The sequence below is a fragment of the Ceratotherium simum genome, chromosome 7, assembly GCF_057802395.1.
Source record: "Ceratotherium simum simum isolate JZ-2026a chromosome 7, ASM5780239v1, whole genome shotgun sequence".
NCBI classification, from domain to species: domain Eukaryota; kingdom Metazoa; phylum Chordata; class Mammalia; order Perissodactyla; family Rhinocerotidae; genus Ceratotherium; species Ceratotherium simum.
The window spans coordinates 56194808-56211575 of NC_141906.1; the positions used below are offsets into that span (position 1 = coordinate 56194808).

The 16768-nt window shown below is 38.1% G+C and overlaps 1 protein-coding gene across 2 annotated transcripts in view; it reads right to left on the reverse strand.

Annotated features, from left to right (window-relative positions):
* The window catches only part of PDGFD (platelet derived growth factor D), a 226397-nt gene extending 213684 nt beyond the window's left edge, over nt 1-12713 (reverse strand). The window contains exon 1 of one of the 2 annotated variants that reach the window (XM_004427388.3): nt 12249-12713. In XM_004427388.3, coding sequence (XP_004427445.1) covers nt 12249-12372 — 124 coding nt within the window. In that variant the 5' untranslated portion in view covers nt 12373-12713. The remainder of the gene's footprint in view (nt 1-12248) is intronic. The other variant, XM_004427387.3, reaches the window with a different exon arrangement.
* Between the last annotated feature and the right edge of the window lie 4055 nt (nt 12714-16768).

Here is a 16768-nt window from a genome sequence, read left to right on the forward strand (position 1 = left end):
TTAATTTCATGTTTTTCTTTTTAATTTTTTATGTGGCTACCAAACATTTTTAAATAATATTGGCTCACATTATATTTCTATTAGACAATAACGGCCCAGAGTAGCAAGAGTTGGGTTCAATTTTGGCTAAGGGAATTCAACTGGAATTCTCTGATTCTGTCCTAAATTCCAAATTTCCAATAATCCTAATATTTGCAAATATATCATCTAGATATGTCTTTTCTATGTCCCATCACCTAATATATAATATCATTATTGCAGTAACATATCATGTTACATCAGCATACTCTCCACACTAATAAGTACTCTGCGGACGGCAGCTATTATCACGTAGTTAGTTAACAAAGTATTATTACCACATCACTTTCAATGCTTTTGCCCCAGTACCTAGTATAGAAACTGACACATAGTGGACTCACAACAAAAGTTTGTGGAATAAACAAATGAATAAAGGTATGAGCCAACAAATGCATAAATGACACATTTGGGTTAAGGGAAAATTTTAAGAATCAGTGAAAATATAATGAAATAGGATCATTGCCTTTTTCATCATGTCAAGACTTAATCTTATCTGAAAAAGAGATATGGTTTGGAGCCAGAATTCTCAAAATATTCTGATATGGAACTAGGGAAAAAGTAAGGTTTGTCTTACTAGAGAATTTTCAAAGGCAGAGATCTAAATGCACCATTAAACTGTCAATATAGATTTAATGGTCAATGAAATTTTATAAACGGTTAGAAAACTAGGCCCAACAAATAGGCAGTTCAACTATTTATCTTTCATATCAAAGACCCCTTATTAGTTTCCTGTGGGTGCTGTAACTAATGGCCACAAACTTATTGGCTAAAAACAACACACATTTATTCCCTTATAGTTCTGGAGGCCAGAAGTCTGAAAGCAGTTCAAGGAGCCAAAATGAAGGTGCTGGCAAGGTTGTGCTCCCTCTGGATGCTCTAGGGAGAATCTGTTCCTGGCCTCTTCCAGCTTCTGGTGGCTGCTGGGATTCCTTGGCTTGTGGCTGCATCACTCAAATCTCTGCTTCTCTGGTCACATTGCCCTCTCTCCTTCTGTCTATGTCAAATCTCCTTTGTTTTCTTTCCTATAAGGACACTTGTGACCACATCAGGGCCCACCCAGATAATCCAAGATAATCTCCCCAACTCAAGATCTTTAGCTAAATCACATCTGCAAAGTCTTTGCCATATAAGGCAGCATTTAGAGATACCAGAATTAAGACAAGACATCTTTGGGAGCCATTATTCAGCCTACTACAGACCCCAGTACACAGTTTTCCCATCTGCCCTAAAGCACTCACTAAAAATGATCATTTTTGTATACCACTTTGCAATTTTTATTAAAGCTGGAAGAACACAACCAGATTTGTTTATGTAGCAATTATGTGCTATTGTACACCCATAATTGACTATTGTTTCGCATCTTGGTAGTGAGCTGCAGATTTCATGTTCCTACACTTCTAGATGCTCACCACTCTGCCCTTGTCTCCTTAGGCTCTCACAAACTGGAACATTCTTAGAGGATGACTTCTCACTTCTTATATCATAATAATGCTTTTGTCTCCCCAAATAACTTATTTTTGATAAACCCATTCACCCGGCAAGTAATGAGACTCCATAGACTTCCTGCAAGTCTAGAGTGGCCAACTAGCTGGCTGTGTGCTCAAAGCAAATTTGTCAACAATGGCTGCGCACATGCAAATGTCACTCAAAAATGATTTCTGACTAACCAATGTTTCTAAATTGGATTTTCATGAATTTTACTCATGCACACAAACTAGATGCATAAAGGGTACAATGCAATAAAACAGTCATGTAAATTGTTTCTTTTAATTATATCTAAAACTTTTTAAGATCATATAGACTAGAATAGCTGTATATCAATGACAGATTACCATTATTCTTAATTTTTTCAATATATTTGGAAAATATGAAATTTCCCTAGTTTAATTTACAGTCCCAACCAAGAAAGGGAGTAAAAAAAATATGATGCACAAAGCTGTCTTTTTTCTACTGCCATCCAGTGGTCAAATAATCATGTTGCATATCACATATTAAAAAGTTAAGTCATAATGGGTTGGTAAGTGAGCCCACATATTTGCTTTTATGGTTCAGGAAGATTTACCCTAACATCTGAACACACAAAAGAAAGTATGACTCCCAGTTCTACAATTAAAAGTTACTTCTCTGCTCAAGTTTTAATTAATAATAATAGTAATAACCAATAAGAGATTTGTATTTCAATCTTCAAATAATATTGTGCTCAACAACAGCTTAACCAATACATTTTTTCTGAATTAAATATTAGAACAGATGATTTATGGTTATAATTTGGTCAACAGGACAGAGTCTTCCAAAAAAAAAATCCTGGGTCACATAATGGTGGCACTCTGATGACACTGCCTTGCCCTATGCTTATTCACATACATATTTTATCTCTTTAGCCAAAGTCTGAGCTTTAACAGAGTAGAGACTGTGCATGAGGCTTAACTGTTTCTACCTCAGTGCCGCATCCAAAGCTTTGCACATAGTCAGTACTCAATAAATATTTATCAAATGAATGAGTAGTGTTTATGTTTACTGCAGTAGGGTTTGGTGAAAAGTAGTAAACTAAAGAATTGAATCAAAACAATATAAAGTCCCAGTGGCTCTTGTCAGGGTATATGAATAATTTCCCCATATGCTGTACTTAAACTAAACTCCAAATAGCTCTCACTCTATTCTCTTTTTTTTTAAATTAACTGTCTAAAAATCCTTTAATTCTATGTTTAGAACTTCAACGAACTTTTTATGCTTACAGGAAATGTATAATTTTTTATTCCATTCAACAGCAACTCTTTTGTTTAATCCTCAGTAAAATGACATAGAGTGTGAACATGTTCTCTCTCTATAGATAAATATACAAACAGAATGGAGATGCATTAATCTTTCCTTAACCTTCTATAGTCAATCATCCAGATTGAACCTTAAGACTTGTTTCCTGATCCTTAATTTACTTTTATCTCTTTCTTTTCAGCTTTTATTAAGTAGTGGAAATTTCATGTAAAACTACTCAAATACTAATATTGAAAAGGAAAGGATTCATTCTAGTCAGTCTACGTGTTTTTTTTTTGGGGGGGGGAGTTGAAAATTCTCCACATTTCATTGATATTAGTTCACAATTAACCCGAAAATGTCATGTTTATGTCTAGCAGTAGTCTAAAAGTATGTGTAATCTTGTTATTCTCAACAAAGTCTTTTGGAAACACAACCAACTCTTCACACCAAGCCACTGTTTACAATGACTATGAAAACACTTTGCCATGTTACAAGCACTTGAGAAACATCAGGTATTATCATCATACACCCGCAACCATGAATATCACCTACTTTAAAAGCATGGTAATACATAGTTGATTACTTCATGTTCACTGTGCATGCATTTCATGCAAACAAATGTTCTTCTCTTGCTTCCCTGCCTCTAGATTTCATCCACATGGATATTGCACAAACTCCTAAAGCTTAAAGTATCCCCAAATTAATTTTCTATCTCCATGACCTTCCCTTACCTGCTCTTCCTCTTCTATTCCCTATCCTGTTCAATGATAGAACCAGCCACCCAATTAACAGAAACCTGCCAGTCACTCTAGCTTCAGAATTTAAACACCCCTTCTTCCAGCAGGGGAAGGCCCTGATTGTGGCTCAACAATCAGTCATAAAGAGAAGACACTGATTGGTTGACTGACTGATCCTTCAAACCTTATCCAGTCTTCACTATGTGCCAGGCAATGCAATGGACAACGAGGATGCTCAGCTGTATTAAATATAGCGAGTATGCTCACATCAGCAGATGTCAAATACGTAAATAAATATCATTATAGGTGTTATGATGGAAATGTGGGATAAATAAACGAGTAGCCAATTCTACCTGGGGAGGGTTGGGGGGTCAACAAAGGCTACACAGAGTGGTACAATTCCTCAATCTAAAATGTGATGCCTGGTCAGAACTTTCACTCAGCAGTTCATTCAAAAACAATTGTGCTGTGTCTGGAAGAACAACAAAAAAGGATTAATTCTGTTATGGAATTCAAGACTGGATGAATAACCTAATATTTTAGAAACCAATTATTTTACTCTGAGGCCTACTGAACTGGAAAGTTTAATTTAATAATTAGTTCTGAAGGATGTGAACCTATGACATACAACTATCTACTGGGGCTTTGGGGGGAAAAAAATGAATAAATAAAATCTTTAAACTGGTTAAAAAAAAAAAAAAAAAAAAAAAAAAAACTAGTTCTAATAATTTTAGTTTTAATTAAATTAGTTTTAATATGCGTTTATTAAGAATTCTGAACCCAACAGGATCTAACACAAAATGCCAATAAAGTCCCTGTTAACTTCCCTCTTGACTAACACAAATCTACTAGGTTACCACTGAAAGAATGATAATAGTAGTTTATCATCATCCAGGCTACAATTTTCTTTTCCACAGGTTGTCACAGTAAGGGCTGTCAATTTTTCTCGTTGAAATCCATATATACTTAAGCTAATACCACTTCCAGCTCATGATCCTGGTAAACTTATCAAACATATAATCCAAATTTTCCTTTATGAATCAAGGACATTATTTTAAAAATCCCCAACTTTACTGGGCTGTAATATAGTAACTCCCTAGCGACATATGCAGATAGGTCGTATCTTAGTCCATTCGGGTTGCTATAACAAAATACCATAGACTAAGTAGCTTATAAACAACAGAAATTTATTTCCGATAGCTCTAGAGGCTGGGATGTCCAAGATCAAGGTGACAGCAGATTCGGTGTCTTTTCATGGCTCTCCCATGGTGAAAGGGGCAGATCTCTCTGGGGTCTCTTTCATAAGGGCACTAATTCCATTCATAAGGGCTCCATCCTCATAACCACCTCCCAAAGGCCCCACCTCCTAATACCATCATACTGGGGGATAGGATTTCAATGCATGAATTTAGGGAGGACATAAACATTCAGTCCATTGTAGGGTGGAACTATTTTCACCTTATTTGATAAAAAGCCTAAGCCAGGCTTAGGCTTGTGCTTGCTTAGGTCTTAGGAATGCTTTTCAAGCCCTGAAAATATAAGAGGAGGAAGGAAAACTACTAGCTGTCACTTCTCAATGCTAATAGTGTGAATAACTCGAACCAGTCCTGTTCTCTATTCTAATACCATGTTCTGTGGATATGGAAACCACATAAGCAAATGTGATGGAATTACATGGAAAGTAAAGGAAAGTGGTCTTTTAGTGTCTACCACATGAACTTTATGAACTCATTTATATACTTTATGACACTGATTTTCACTTCTACGTGGATTTGTTGCATATTTATTAGTTTATTTGGTTGCATTTTACACAGCTGAGGTTGCTGAATAGCTAAATTCTGTAAAAGTAGGCTGTTGCTATATTGCTTATTTTTAATGTTTCAGTGAAATGCAGAATGCGTCCGCAGCTTCTCACATTGGGTCTAAAATGACTTGTTCAAAACTAACACAGCACATTCAACCTGTGCTCACAGCTCACACCCAGCAGTTGTCACTGAGCTCCTTCAGTCCAAAGTAGGCATGTTGGATTTCAAATTTCAAAAATCAAGAACCCTAATATACAAGGCCTCAAATCACGTTTGGCTCACTCTTATAGGCAAAGTACTGCATCTAAAACTATTTGTCTTCATAAAGACTCTACAAAAAAGTGCTCAAGTGAAAAACTTAAAATCAGAGAAAAGATCACTCCTCATAATAAAAGACAAGCTCATATGTCCATGCTATGGGGCTTTCCCCAGGCCTTCCGGTCTCCCAGTTATACAAAAACTACTAACCTGCACACAGCACAAATCAGAAAATACACAGCATTAATCTATCCATATTAAAGCTAATATATAGATGTCAGCACACCATGAGGAAGGGCAGAGAAAAGATATCTTATTATATGCATCATTGGCACTTGTAAGAAACAAGGCATGCTTCATTCCTGTCCTGAGAAAAAATCTTCGGAAGAAAATATTTCTTCCTGTCTGTGCACTTGTGCACTTTAGAGTCTCATGGGCTTATTCCTTTATTTATGACCTACAGTTGGTCCTGAAATACTGTATGGGGAGGCAGAACATTTTTGCTGCAGCATTTGTCTTGGATTCTTTCCTTTTTGTTATTATATATTATCCCCCTGTAGCTTTTTGCCGAAACTGTCCTTCACATAAAAGTGAATGTAGAAATGCTCCCTTTTAAATTGCCTTAATTCTGAAACGTGAAAGTGTGAAATAACTTAAAATGTTAAACACTAGACAGGTTACTTTTGTGATTGACATTCCCTTAATAAGACCTCAGATAGAGTTAACAATATCTAATATCTGGCATGCTGAGTGGCAGAGGGGCACCAGGGGGAGCGGATCTCAGTGATGTCCCAAGGCATCAGGCACCTAACATTTGGAGATTTTGGACAAGGGAAGTCAGTCATGTCCTCTACTATCATACTAAAAATGAAATAATTCTGTGTCCACATCCCACAGGCAGTGGAGGTGTAGGAAGACTGGCTCTGATCATAGCACTGGCTTGGCTGACTTCTCAGGAACACTAGCATTCAGGATTCAAACACAGAATAGGCCACATCTTTCTCCAAATTAAATCTTTCAATGGCTTCCGATTGCCCTCAGCATAACAGCCAAACTCCCTAACATTACTTCCCAAGCCTTTCACTAGTGGCCACCTGCTCACCTATGTTTTCATCTCCAAATCTTGGCAAGTGCTTTCTCTCCACCAGGAAATTCCACCCTCCTTCTTCACTGTCCCCAACTTCTTAAATCCTACTCACCCTTCATTCCCTAGTTTAGACATCACTTCCTCCAGGAAGCCTTCCCCAGTCCCTTAAGTCTATATTAGGTATTCCTTGTGAATTCCCATACTCCTGCTGCATTTCCTCCACTAAAGCACCTACCACACTAAACAGTGACTTCACACTTTTTTAACTGTGAAATACTTTTTTTTCAAATAAAAATCATATGATGAATTCAAACAGGTGAAATGGAAATGTGGAGATACATGTGGAATTGTTCTGTTGAAGAAGGAGTGGAGAACCTGTAGCTACACATGTTCTGCCTCCCCCCTAGGCCCGCACTGACCTCTAAGGCACTTCTGGAGAATCTTGAGTCTCTCCAGAATGCATCTGAGAGACAACTGCAATACACTGGAACTAAGTACTTATTTGTCTATATTGCCCACTAGACTATAGGCTCCAAAAAGGCAGGAACCATGTATGTTTCATTCATAATGTGCTAGATAACTGAGCATCTAGCACAGAAACTGGCAGATATTAGAGATGCAATAAATAATTGTTGAATAAATGAATAATAGTGACAGTGGAGGTCAGCAGCAGAGCTCAGGATAAAGAACTATTTGTACATTAGTTTTCATCCTTTCATCTTTAGAAGACAGTCCAGATCAAGTAAAGAATGACCTGAAAAGAAATAAACTTAAAAGAGGCCAGGTAGCTCAGACACTAACTCACTTCCACCCTAAAGCCATCTTGACCCTTGGTGAAAGACAAATGCATTACTGAAATGACATGGCACAGATGAATTAGAAATATCCTATGCCTGGTTTGCTTAAAAGATGTTCCTATTTTAATAAGAGGAAGAATTTTATTAAGACGTTCAGGAAGTTCCTTTTTAAGCTAGTCAGATCATTTCAGCAAAGAAAGTTCAAGAGTAAGTTCCAGAAGGAAGATGATTTGCTTTATGACTCAGATCCCAAGGACAGAGACATAAACACGCATATCCTTCCAAACTCTTAGAATGATGGAGTTCTGAGACCACATATACTCAAGAGTCCCGTGTGACAGCATGCTTATCACTGGTGATTAGAGATCCGTGACTCTGGGGACATTGTTCCATTGTTTGACCTAATTGTTCTGAAACAATAAGTTTTGCTTTCATTTGCTGAAAGGGAAAATCCTGTAGACAAAACTCAACGAACACACAATGGTCATTACTGTAACTTGCAACCTAGTGGCATCTTCTACTACAGAGTATACAGATACCTGGCTAAACTCGCCTCTTTTTATTCTTTTTGCTGAGGAAGATGTGCCCTGAGCTAACATTTGTGCCAATCTTCCTCTACTTTATATGTGGGTTACTGCCACAGCATGCCTTGATGAGGAGTGGTGTAGGTCTGCGCCTGGGATTTGAACCCACAAGGCCACTTGGCCACAGGGCCAGCCCCTAAACTCATCTCTTTAAAAGAACCTCTATAAAATACTATAACCAATGGCAGCAAGTCAAAGTCATGTTGCATTTAAAACACGTAATCACCACTATGCTCTATTAGACTATGAGGCTTTAATACCCTTAGAGTTGAACCAAAAATATAAACACAGAAGTACATAAGATTTAGACACTAATCTGATTCTTAGCTTTCAGACACTTTAAAAATAATTTGTTCATATTGTCCTCTATTTTGTTGCCTTCCCTTTAAGCTTTGATCTTTGCACCAAAGTCAATGTGCCATCATCAATGATGACAATAGAGACCCATGTTATTTAAGAAACAAGCTTGACTATTTAAAAATCTAAGACCACAATTTTAAAATTGCAGGCCTATCACTAGATAATGATCATGTAATAGACAGTTCAAGTACTGGTATATTAAACAACCAAACAGAACTAAATTTGGAATCATTACCACCAACACCAGTACTTTCTGAAAGCAACAAAAAGTCAAGAAAACAAAGAGTGCATCTGTATTCCTAACCTCCTAAGCAGGAAGTTCTGTCTAGTTAGATTTAAAAATAAGTAAGTAATACTGTCAGTTAATTGCTACCTTGACACTTCTTGATCCACACTCTGAGCAACACCAGTTGTGGCCAGCTGTTACAAAGCACCAATTATACAGGCACTAAAACAAGAACATGTGGATGCTATTAATGAGTTAAGATTTTCTCTGTGCCAAGAGATGGATCAAGAATGGGTATCAAAAGTAAACCAGTTTGAGAAAGAATAATAAATATGACACAAGGAAGCATAAATATCCAATTAAGTACTGCAAACTATTAATATTTTAATTCTTCTTAGCTATAAAACCTAATTTCCTCCTAGAGACAGGGACCAAATTCAACCACCCTCCTCCACTGGATCACCTTTAACCATTCTGCAGGTGCTGAAAAGGGCTCTGTAGATATCCATTTTAGAACAAGAACACATTGTGATAAAGAGTTCTGGAAGGCCAGGAGATAGCAGCAGACCAGCCTCCTACACTGGTGGGAGGAAAACTATCATTTATCAAGCCTAACACTTTATTTCCATATCATTCCTTAGCTACTCCAGTTATCCGGAGCTATTAGGTACAGGTAAATGGAAAAGAAGTTTTTTTGTATCAGGCTGGACAGGATCCAACACACCTCAGGCCCAGGACAGGATGCCTGCCCACCTTGTTCCTTTCTGGATGCCACTATTAGGTAGCAGCTAACAGGGTCACAGGGACAATCAATGGCACTCAAGTGTGAAGACAGTCCCACCATTAGATAACAGTTTCTAAAACTCCTATTCAAGGGGCATGTCTAACTTTTTGTTGTGATTTCCGACCATCTGCAATCTGAGGGGTAGATCTTCTAAAGACCCTAAATTAACGTTTGGAAACTTTGATCTTCCATCTTTCCCCTTATATTCCATGTCCCTGTCCTCTCCAAGTTTACACTTTGTCTTAACCTGATAGTCAAAAGAGCAAGAATGTTATCCTCTTTAATGAGCCTAATATTAAGGAACTTTGGGAAAGCAAGTTGAAAACGTCTGGAGTCAGAACAAGGGTTTGATTTAATAAGTTATTACTTTCTCTTGTCAACTCAACTGTTGCCATTAAGATTTTCCAGACAACGTCTAGACTTTTTCAAAGACCCTTTATTCTTACTGTCTCACCAAAGCTCTACAGCAGTGTTTCTCAATCTTTTTTTCATTATCATCAATCCCCCCTTAAGGAACCTTTTTAGACTTTTTTTTCCTAATCACCTCTCCTCCCTATGAAATGTTAATGCTACAGATATACTGTATATCTGTTTTATGTACTGGCCCTTTGGAGGACCACAAACCATTGTAATATCTAAGATTTTTTTCACCTCCTAAGATCCGATTTTGCTCCTTTGGGGCAATATTGCCTCTCTTTGAGAACGCATGCCCTATAACACTTAAGAATAAGATGCCTTTTGAAAATTCCCCACATTAACAACCCATTATGAGTGTTAACTTTTTTTACTCTGTATATAACACTGTTTTTTAATCTAACTACCTTTCCCCCCTTCCTATTCTTGTTTACAAAATGAGTTTGACATTGAGGAAAGTATTGAGCAATCTGAACTAATCAAAATGTGTGAGTGTGTGTATGTACTGTTGGTAATTGCAAAACAGCTTTAGCTAAAATATGAAAAAATTAAATCCAGGGTAGTTTTCAAAATTTTGATTAAAAAAACACATTTCTCATATAGACTAGACAGATGTACAGAGTTTTAACAATGGAAACTAAGCTGAGATTATTCTTTTCCAAAAAAAAATTATGAGTTGCATGACTTGATTTTAGTTGAAATCTTGGGTTACTGGGCAATGGTTACATACTTTTCATTTTCTGTCCTTGACTTCTTGTAACTGATACTTGGGAGGCTAAGGATTACAAAATTATGGCTATGAAGTCATACAAATTATAAATGGCATTTTACTCCATGCAGCTGAAAGGGCATCTAAAGTGCAAATATTAACAAATCTAAACACTCAACTAGAAGATCATCCCTTAACATTAATGAGTGAAGTAAGACTATAAAAGTTTTGTCTTGAGCCTAAACCTTTTTTTTTTTTTTTTAAGTTTAGTAAGAAAATTTTGTGCTTTAACTAAGATGGAGGGTTATTAAAAATGCAGTGCTGGACTATTTTACATAAAAACACTGTGATAAAGTAATTGCATAAATATAGGGGGTCTTCTGGCCTGGAAGTGACTCTCTGGCTTCCCTGTAGCCCTTCCACACACTTACAACACTTCAGATGACTTGAGCACACTGAAATCCACAATCTACTTATCAAAAAATATAATAAATTTTTTGTGTGTTTCAAAGTCCAAAAGCCTTTCAGTGAAGTCAAATTTAGAACATACCAAGAGAGAAACTGATAAGGGAATAATATGGCTAATATGAATTTACCAGAGAACAGCCAAATGTTGCCAGGTCAAACGGTGAAGTCATTAAGAATAGCTTGGTGATCTCCTTAGGGGATGTGTTAGAACTTGAAGCAAGCAGAGGGAGAGAAAGATATTACTGATGAAGGAAGAAAGCAAAAACCTATGGGTCTGTTCAGGTAGATGGCAGAAACAGCTGCAAATGACTGGAAACATCAGCTGTAGTGGAGAATTGAGGAATAAATCAACTTCAGATCTTGGTGGAGGCCCAGAAAGTAAATCAACTCAATTAAAGTCTCTGGGACCCAATGACCCAGGTGTCCTCCAGAGTAAAAAAAAACAAACAAGCCCGCTGGGACCTTGCTTAGGCTAGCTGTTTAAAGAGCTCTGCTTCTTGCAAACAGTTGGAAAGCCTTCTATGCAAGGAAACGAATAGCAGAAGCCTGGGTCCTCTGTGGTACGCTTGAAACCCCAGAAGCCCTATTCTCCCAGACTCTGAGTTTCTGAGCCACGCTCCACCCCAAAGGGAAAGTCACTTCGGGGACGGAAAGGGCAACATATTGCACACCGCCTTCTCCTCAAAATAAATAATATATAATAAAGTTTTCACTGTTTCATATATGCGGGACTGAAACGCATCATTCCCTCCCCGCCCCCCCGCCAAAAAAAAACAAAAATAAATCACGCAGAGGAAGCCACTCTTTGAGTTCCTCTACCTATGAGAAATGCCCCATCTATCAGAGTTTCAAGTTCAAAAGATTAAGAGCCTGACCGAGGGGCGGCGCAGAGTGCAACTTTTTGCAACTCCGGGATCCTGGTATCAGTGACAATTGGTCACCAAAATGACTTCTCTAGGGTGCAGCGAGATGAGCCACCTGACCCATCCGATCCCCTCCAGCACGCGTTGCACTCCGGAAGAAGGGGCTCTCTCAGGACTGGGGACGAGCACGAGACACCCCCACCCCCGCCACAATGCATTCACCAGAGTTCACTTAAAGCATTTTAGAAAGCAGGAAACAACAATGACAACTAAAAAATGTAATTTTTTAATTAAACAAATAATAATAAAATCTGAGTCTCTTACCATCTCGCCTGAGGTTGGCGTTGCGCAAAGCTTTAATGGATGCGCTCTGCGGAATTGCAGAAGCGTCCCGATAGCTGCAAAAGTTTGCGCAGACTAGAGTGTAGATGAGGATGAGCCGGCGCATTGGGATCAGCGACCTAGGGACCGCGTCGCTCCACGAAAAAGCCAGATCCGCTCCCGGGTCGGACGCCACGCCGCGCTCTCGCCGCCTGCGCTCGCCCAGAGATGGCCCGGGCCGCTGTGCTAATCGCTGAGCTCTCCCCAAACTTCCTGCATGCTGAACTTTCTGAGCGCGTGTGGGTGCCGCACTTCCTTGTGGTGCTGAGAGTTGATAAATGGTGACGGGACAAACAACAGGTTGACGTTTGTTCGCCCCCTCCGGTGGCCAGCAGCTGCAGCACAGGCTGCAGGGGGCGGGCGGCGCGGCGTCCCCGGGCAGGCGAGCGGAGCGGCCGCGTCCTCCGCCCCGGCGCCGGCGGCGGCCCCCGAGCTGCGCGCACTCCCGCTCCCGGTAGCGGCGCGAGCACTCCAGCTCCCCGCGCCCCGCCGAAACCCGGTCCGCCACTGAGCATGCCCAGTTTGACAGTGGGCCAGGACTCTTCCCACCTCCCCGGGGTTAACCTTTGTCCTTAGACTAGAAAGGGAGCGGAGAACAAGGTGGCCACGAGGGAGTGGAAGAGGGTAGAACCCCAGTACTTCTCCAGAGGTGACTGGTTCATCCACACACAAGACAGAGCTCACCCTTGGTGATGGTGGAGTTTGGGGAGGGGACTGGAGTTAGACGTGTTTAGTTTACGAATAACCAAAATCAGATTCTACTTAATCGAGATTTGACTATGTGAAAAAGTGGAAAAGCACAATGGCAGAGGAGCTCGATTCTGAGCTTCCTTTGAGCTCCAGTAGGTGTGACCTTAGCTGAGTCAAGGTTAATTTCTCAGGGGAAAAACAGCCCGGTCTTTCTATGTCACAGGGCTCTAGGTGTGAAAGGGCCATGTGGTGAAGTGTACAATAAATCGTCAAGGGCAGTTTTCGTCAGAGGCATTTTATATGCCCCATCGCCACCCCCAGCACAGTAGATGTGCTAGAGGTCAGGGTGGGGTTGGGCAGGGACTGAGTGACAAGGTGAAGAAGTTGGGGGAGAACACTGTGTTGTCTTCACAGTCCGGTAGGGAGAGGCAAGGAACATCCAGGCCTTTGGGCCTCCCTCCTCTGAGTATCTGGAAGCTCGGAGGTCCAGAGGAACTGCCTCTGGATTCCAGGAACTTCTACATCATGCATTTATCTCCCTCTGGGTAGGGCACTATATTTGGAACAGGAGTGGGTCTAGACTGCTGCTCACTAGCTTTATCACCTTGAGTAAGTCGTTCTCTTGAGCCTCAGTTTCTTTACTTGTAAAAGGAAAGTAGCAATTCTTAGTATGGTTGTGGTGAGAATTACATGAAATAGTTTTAGTACGTATATTGCTTTGCTTGAAGCTGAGCCAAATCCAAATTTACATAATTTCTCAGCTGCTCCCCTATGAGATCTAGAAGAGACATTTTCCAGTTTCTTTCAGGCCTTCCAGCTCCTGAAAGTATGGAGTGTGAATAGTAAGCAATATCCATACATAGAAAGCTGGAAATGGCTGAGAAGGGTAGGAAGTTCAGCAAAATATAAGCTTGAGTGATTACACCATGGAACGCTGACTAGGATACATGTGCTCTTTCCACATACTCAAATATTAATGTGGTTCATCTCTTGGCATTTTTGTCTAAAACAGTGTTTTACAAACTGCAAGTTTGTGTGTTGTGAAATCAATTTCAAGATCAGCATTATTTTTTTTAAGATTATTTTTTAGAGCAATTTTAGCAGAATCGAGCAGAAGGTACAGAGATTTCCCATATACCCTCTGCCCCCACACATGTGTAGCCTCCTCCATTATCAGTATCCCCCACCAGAGTGGTACATTTGTCATGTAATGGGTAATGTAACCTACATTACCCATCATAATGGCCCAAAATTTACATTATGGCACACTCTTTGGTACATATGGTACACATAAAGGTAACATTATGGTTCACTCTTGGTGTTGTACATCTCTTAGGTTTGGGCAAATATATAACAACACATATTCATCATTATGGTATCATAGAGAGTATTTTCACTTCTCTAAAAATCCTCTGTGCTCCAGCATTATGCTTTAAATAAATAGAATGGAATACAATAGCTTAGAGATTTAATTATCGGGGTTCATTGAAGATAACGTTAAATATTGTTTCATGAATATTTTGTTTCAAATACACACATGCACAGTGATATTAAAGTTATTTCTGTAGGATGTGATCAAAAAAGTTTGAAAGCCACTGGAAAAAGTCAGATGACATTGTCTCAAAATATAAACAATCTCTGAAAGAGGCACCAAGAAGAGGTTTGCATTCGATCATTTATTCATTCAACAAGTATTAATTAAGCATTAGATTTTCCCTTTTTCAATACCCTGGTCTAAAGACCCTGAGGATAAAACAGCGAACATGAGAGATAAGGTCTCTAATGCCTTGGAGTTTACACTCTAATGGAGGAAAGAGACTGTAAACAAGTAAATATATATCTATATTAATATGAGAAGAGGGTCAGAAATTGATGGGATAGGAGTGGAGGCTAATTAAAATATATGATGCCATTTTTAAAATGTGAATGGAAATGTTCATTAAATTTCATACCTAGCTCTTGACATGAGAATATAGGAAAAATGAGAAAATGTGCAAATGGCTTATGTTATTATGACAAGTATCAAAACACTAGAGGATTATCTCAATATCTTGTATAAAACATTGAATTTAAAGTATTCAAAATAGTGTTGTCCATGATACTAATACTATGCACTCACAAGGTGTTGTGAATTCATAACGTCAAAATTTTAGCTGAGATTAGTAAAGGACATCACATATAATCAGCATGTTCTTGATCTTTACTGTCAGTAAATATCCAAAATCAACAATAAAATCAAAAAAATAGGGAGCTGTGCCTAACCAATTGTTCTGAACCTGATTTTCAACATTACCTAATAATTAATTCTTACAAATTTGGTTGATTACATCAACTAAGGTATCATTGTTCACAGAATACATGTTTAATAAAAATATATTGAGAGAGTGGGGCAGGTCTGGTATCAAGATAAAAGATAAGATTGATTCAGTTTATTTTTCACATATGTCTTAAACTAACTTATCAAAACATTGAATTTGCCACTACTTTTGAAATGCCTATAGGTCAGTTAGAAGGACATGAGCCAACACAATGAAGTCAGATTTATAAATATTTAATACTATTCAGAATAATATAAATCAGCTATTCTATATTTAGCCATTGTTCAATGACGTTCATATTATGAGAGCAACTTATACTAGGTCTATGTAAAATGGCATTTATCACAAGCAAATATTCTAACAGTAATGATTTGATAAAAGCATAGGTTAGGATGTGACACTATTTTTATCATATAAATCTTTTCCTTACATTAATAGGACACAAGAATGGTGTTTTCCATTATATTGTCAAATATGCTTGATTTCTTTCACTAACTCATAAAAACCACGGTGGAAAAGAAATGAAACATAGCATGAACTTTTTGAAGACTTCTCATTTCTGTAAGTGGCTCACACCAGTGCTTTTTTTAAAAATTTAACTTCTACCAACCTTTAACTTATAACTCATTGCAGGACTTTTCTCTTGACTGTAGTAGTCGTATTATGAAGCCTACTCCACTCAAAGAGGACATCCCTCTGTTATTCATCCCCTACTCACTAGATCTCAGAAAAAGCAAAACACTGTGACACGAAATCCTAATTTCTGCTCTGCTTCTCACCTATTGAGCTTGGTCAATATTGAACTTTTGTGGGACTTAGATCCTAAAATGGAAGTGTTATACCAGATTACCTTCAAGACTTCTTTCAGAAATCTATATATTTTGGTTTATGTTTTAAATCTTGCCGTCACTCATAATTTTCCACCATGTGCTATATGTGTAGCTTTATCAAGCTCAAATGCATTTTAAATAATTGTTAGCAAGTCCAGTTATATACAAAAATAAAAGTTTTCTACAAATTTTAATGAGCTGTTATTTTGAAACTTCAATAACTAATATATTTTTATATTTAATATATTTAATATCATTTTATTAAATGATAGCTCAAAGGTTGGTTTATCATCTAACATTGTTACTTTTATTTTCAAAATTGTATTTTCTTTTAAAGAAATTAATGGTTCAAATGTATAAAAACATAGATAAGGAGAACATGTTTTAGTGGTAGAAATAACTAAATAGATGAAATACAGTTGATTAAAATTATGACAAATTTAGAAAAGAGATAAAATTAACTCTGATGCTTTAAGACATTTAGCAAAATGATTTTGACCTATGATTTGGCTCAGAAAACTGGATTAAACTTAGTTTATTTTTGAAATTGAATAAAAGATAATGTTTGAATATTTCGTGCCAAAGAATGGAATTAAATATTCATAAGATGACAAACTGTCGTCAA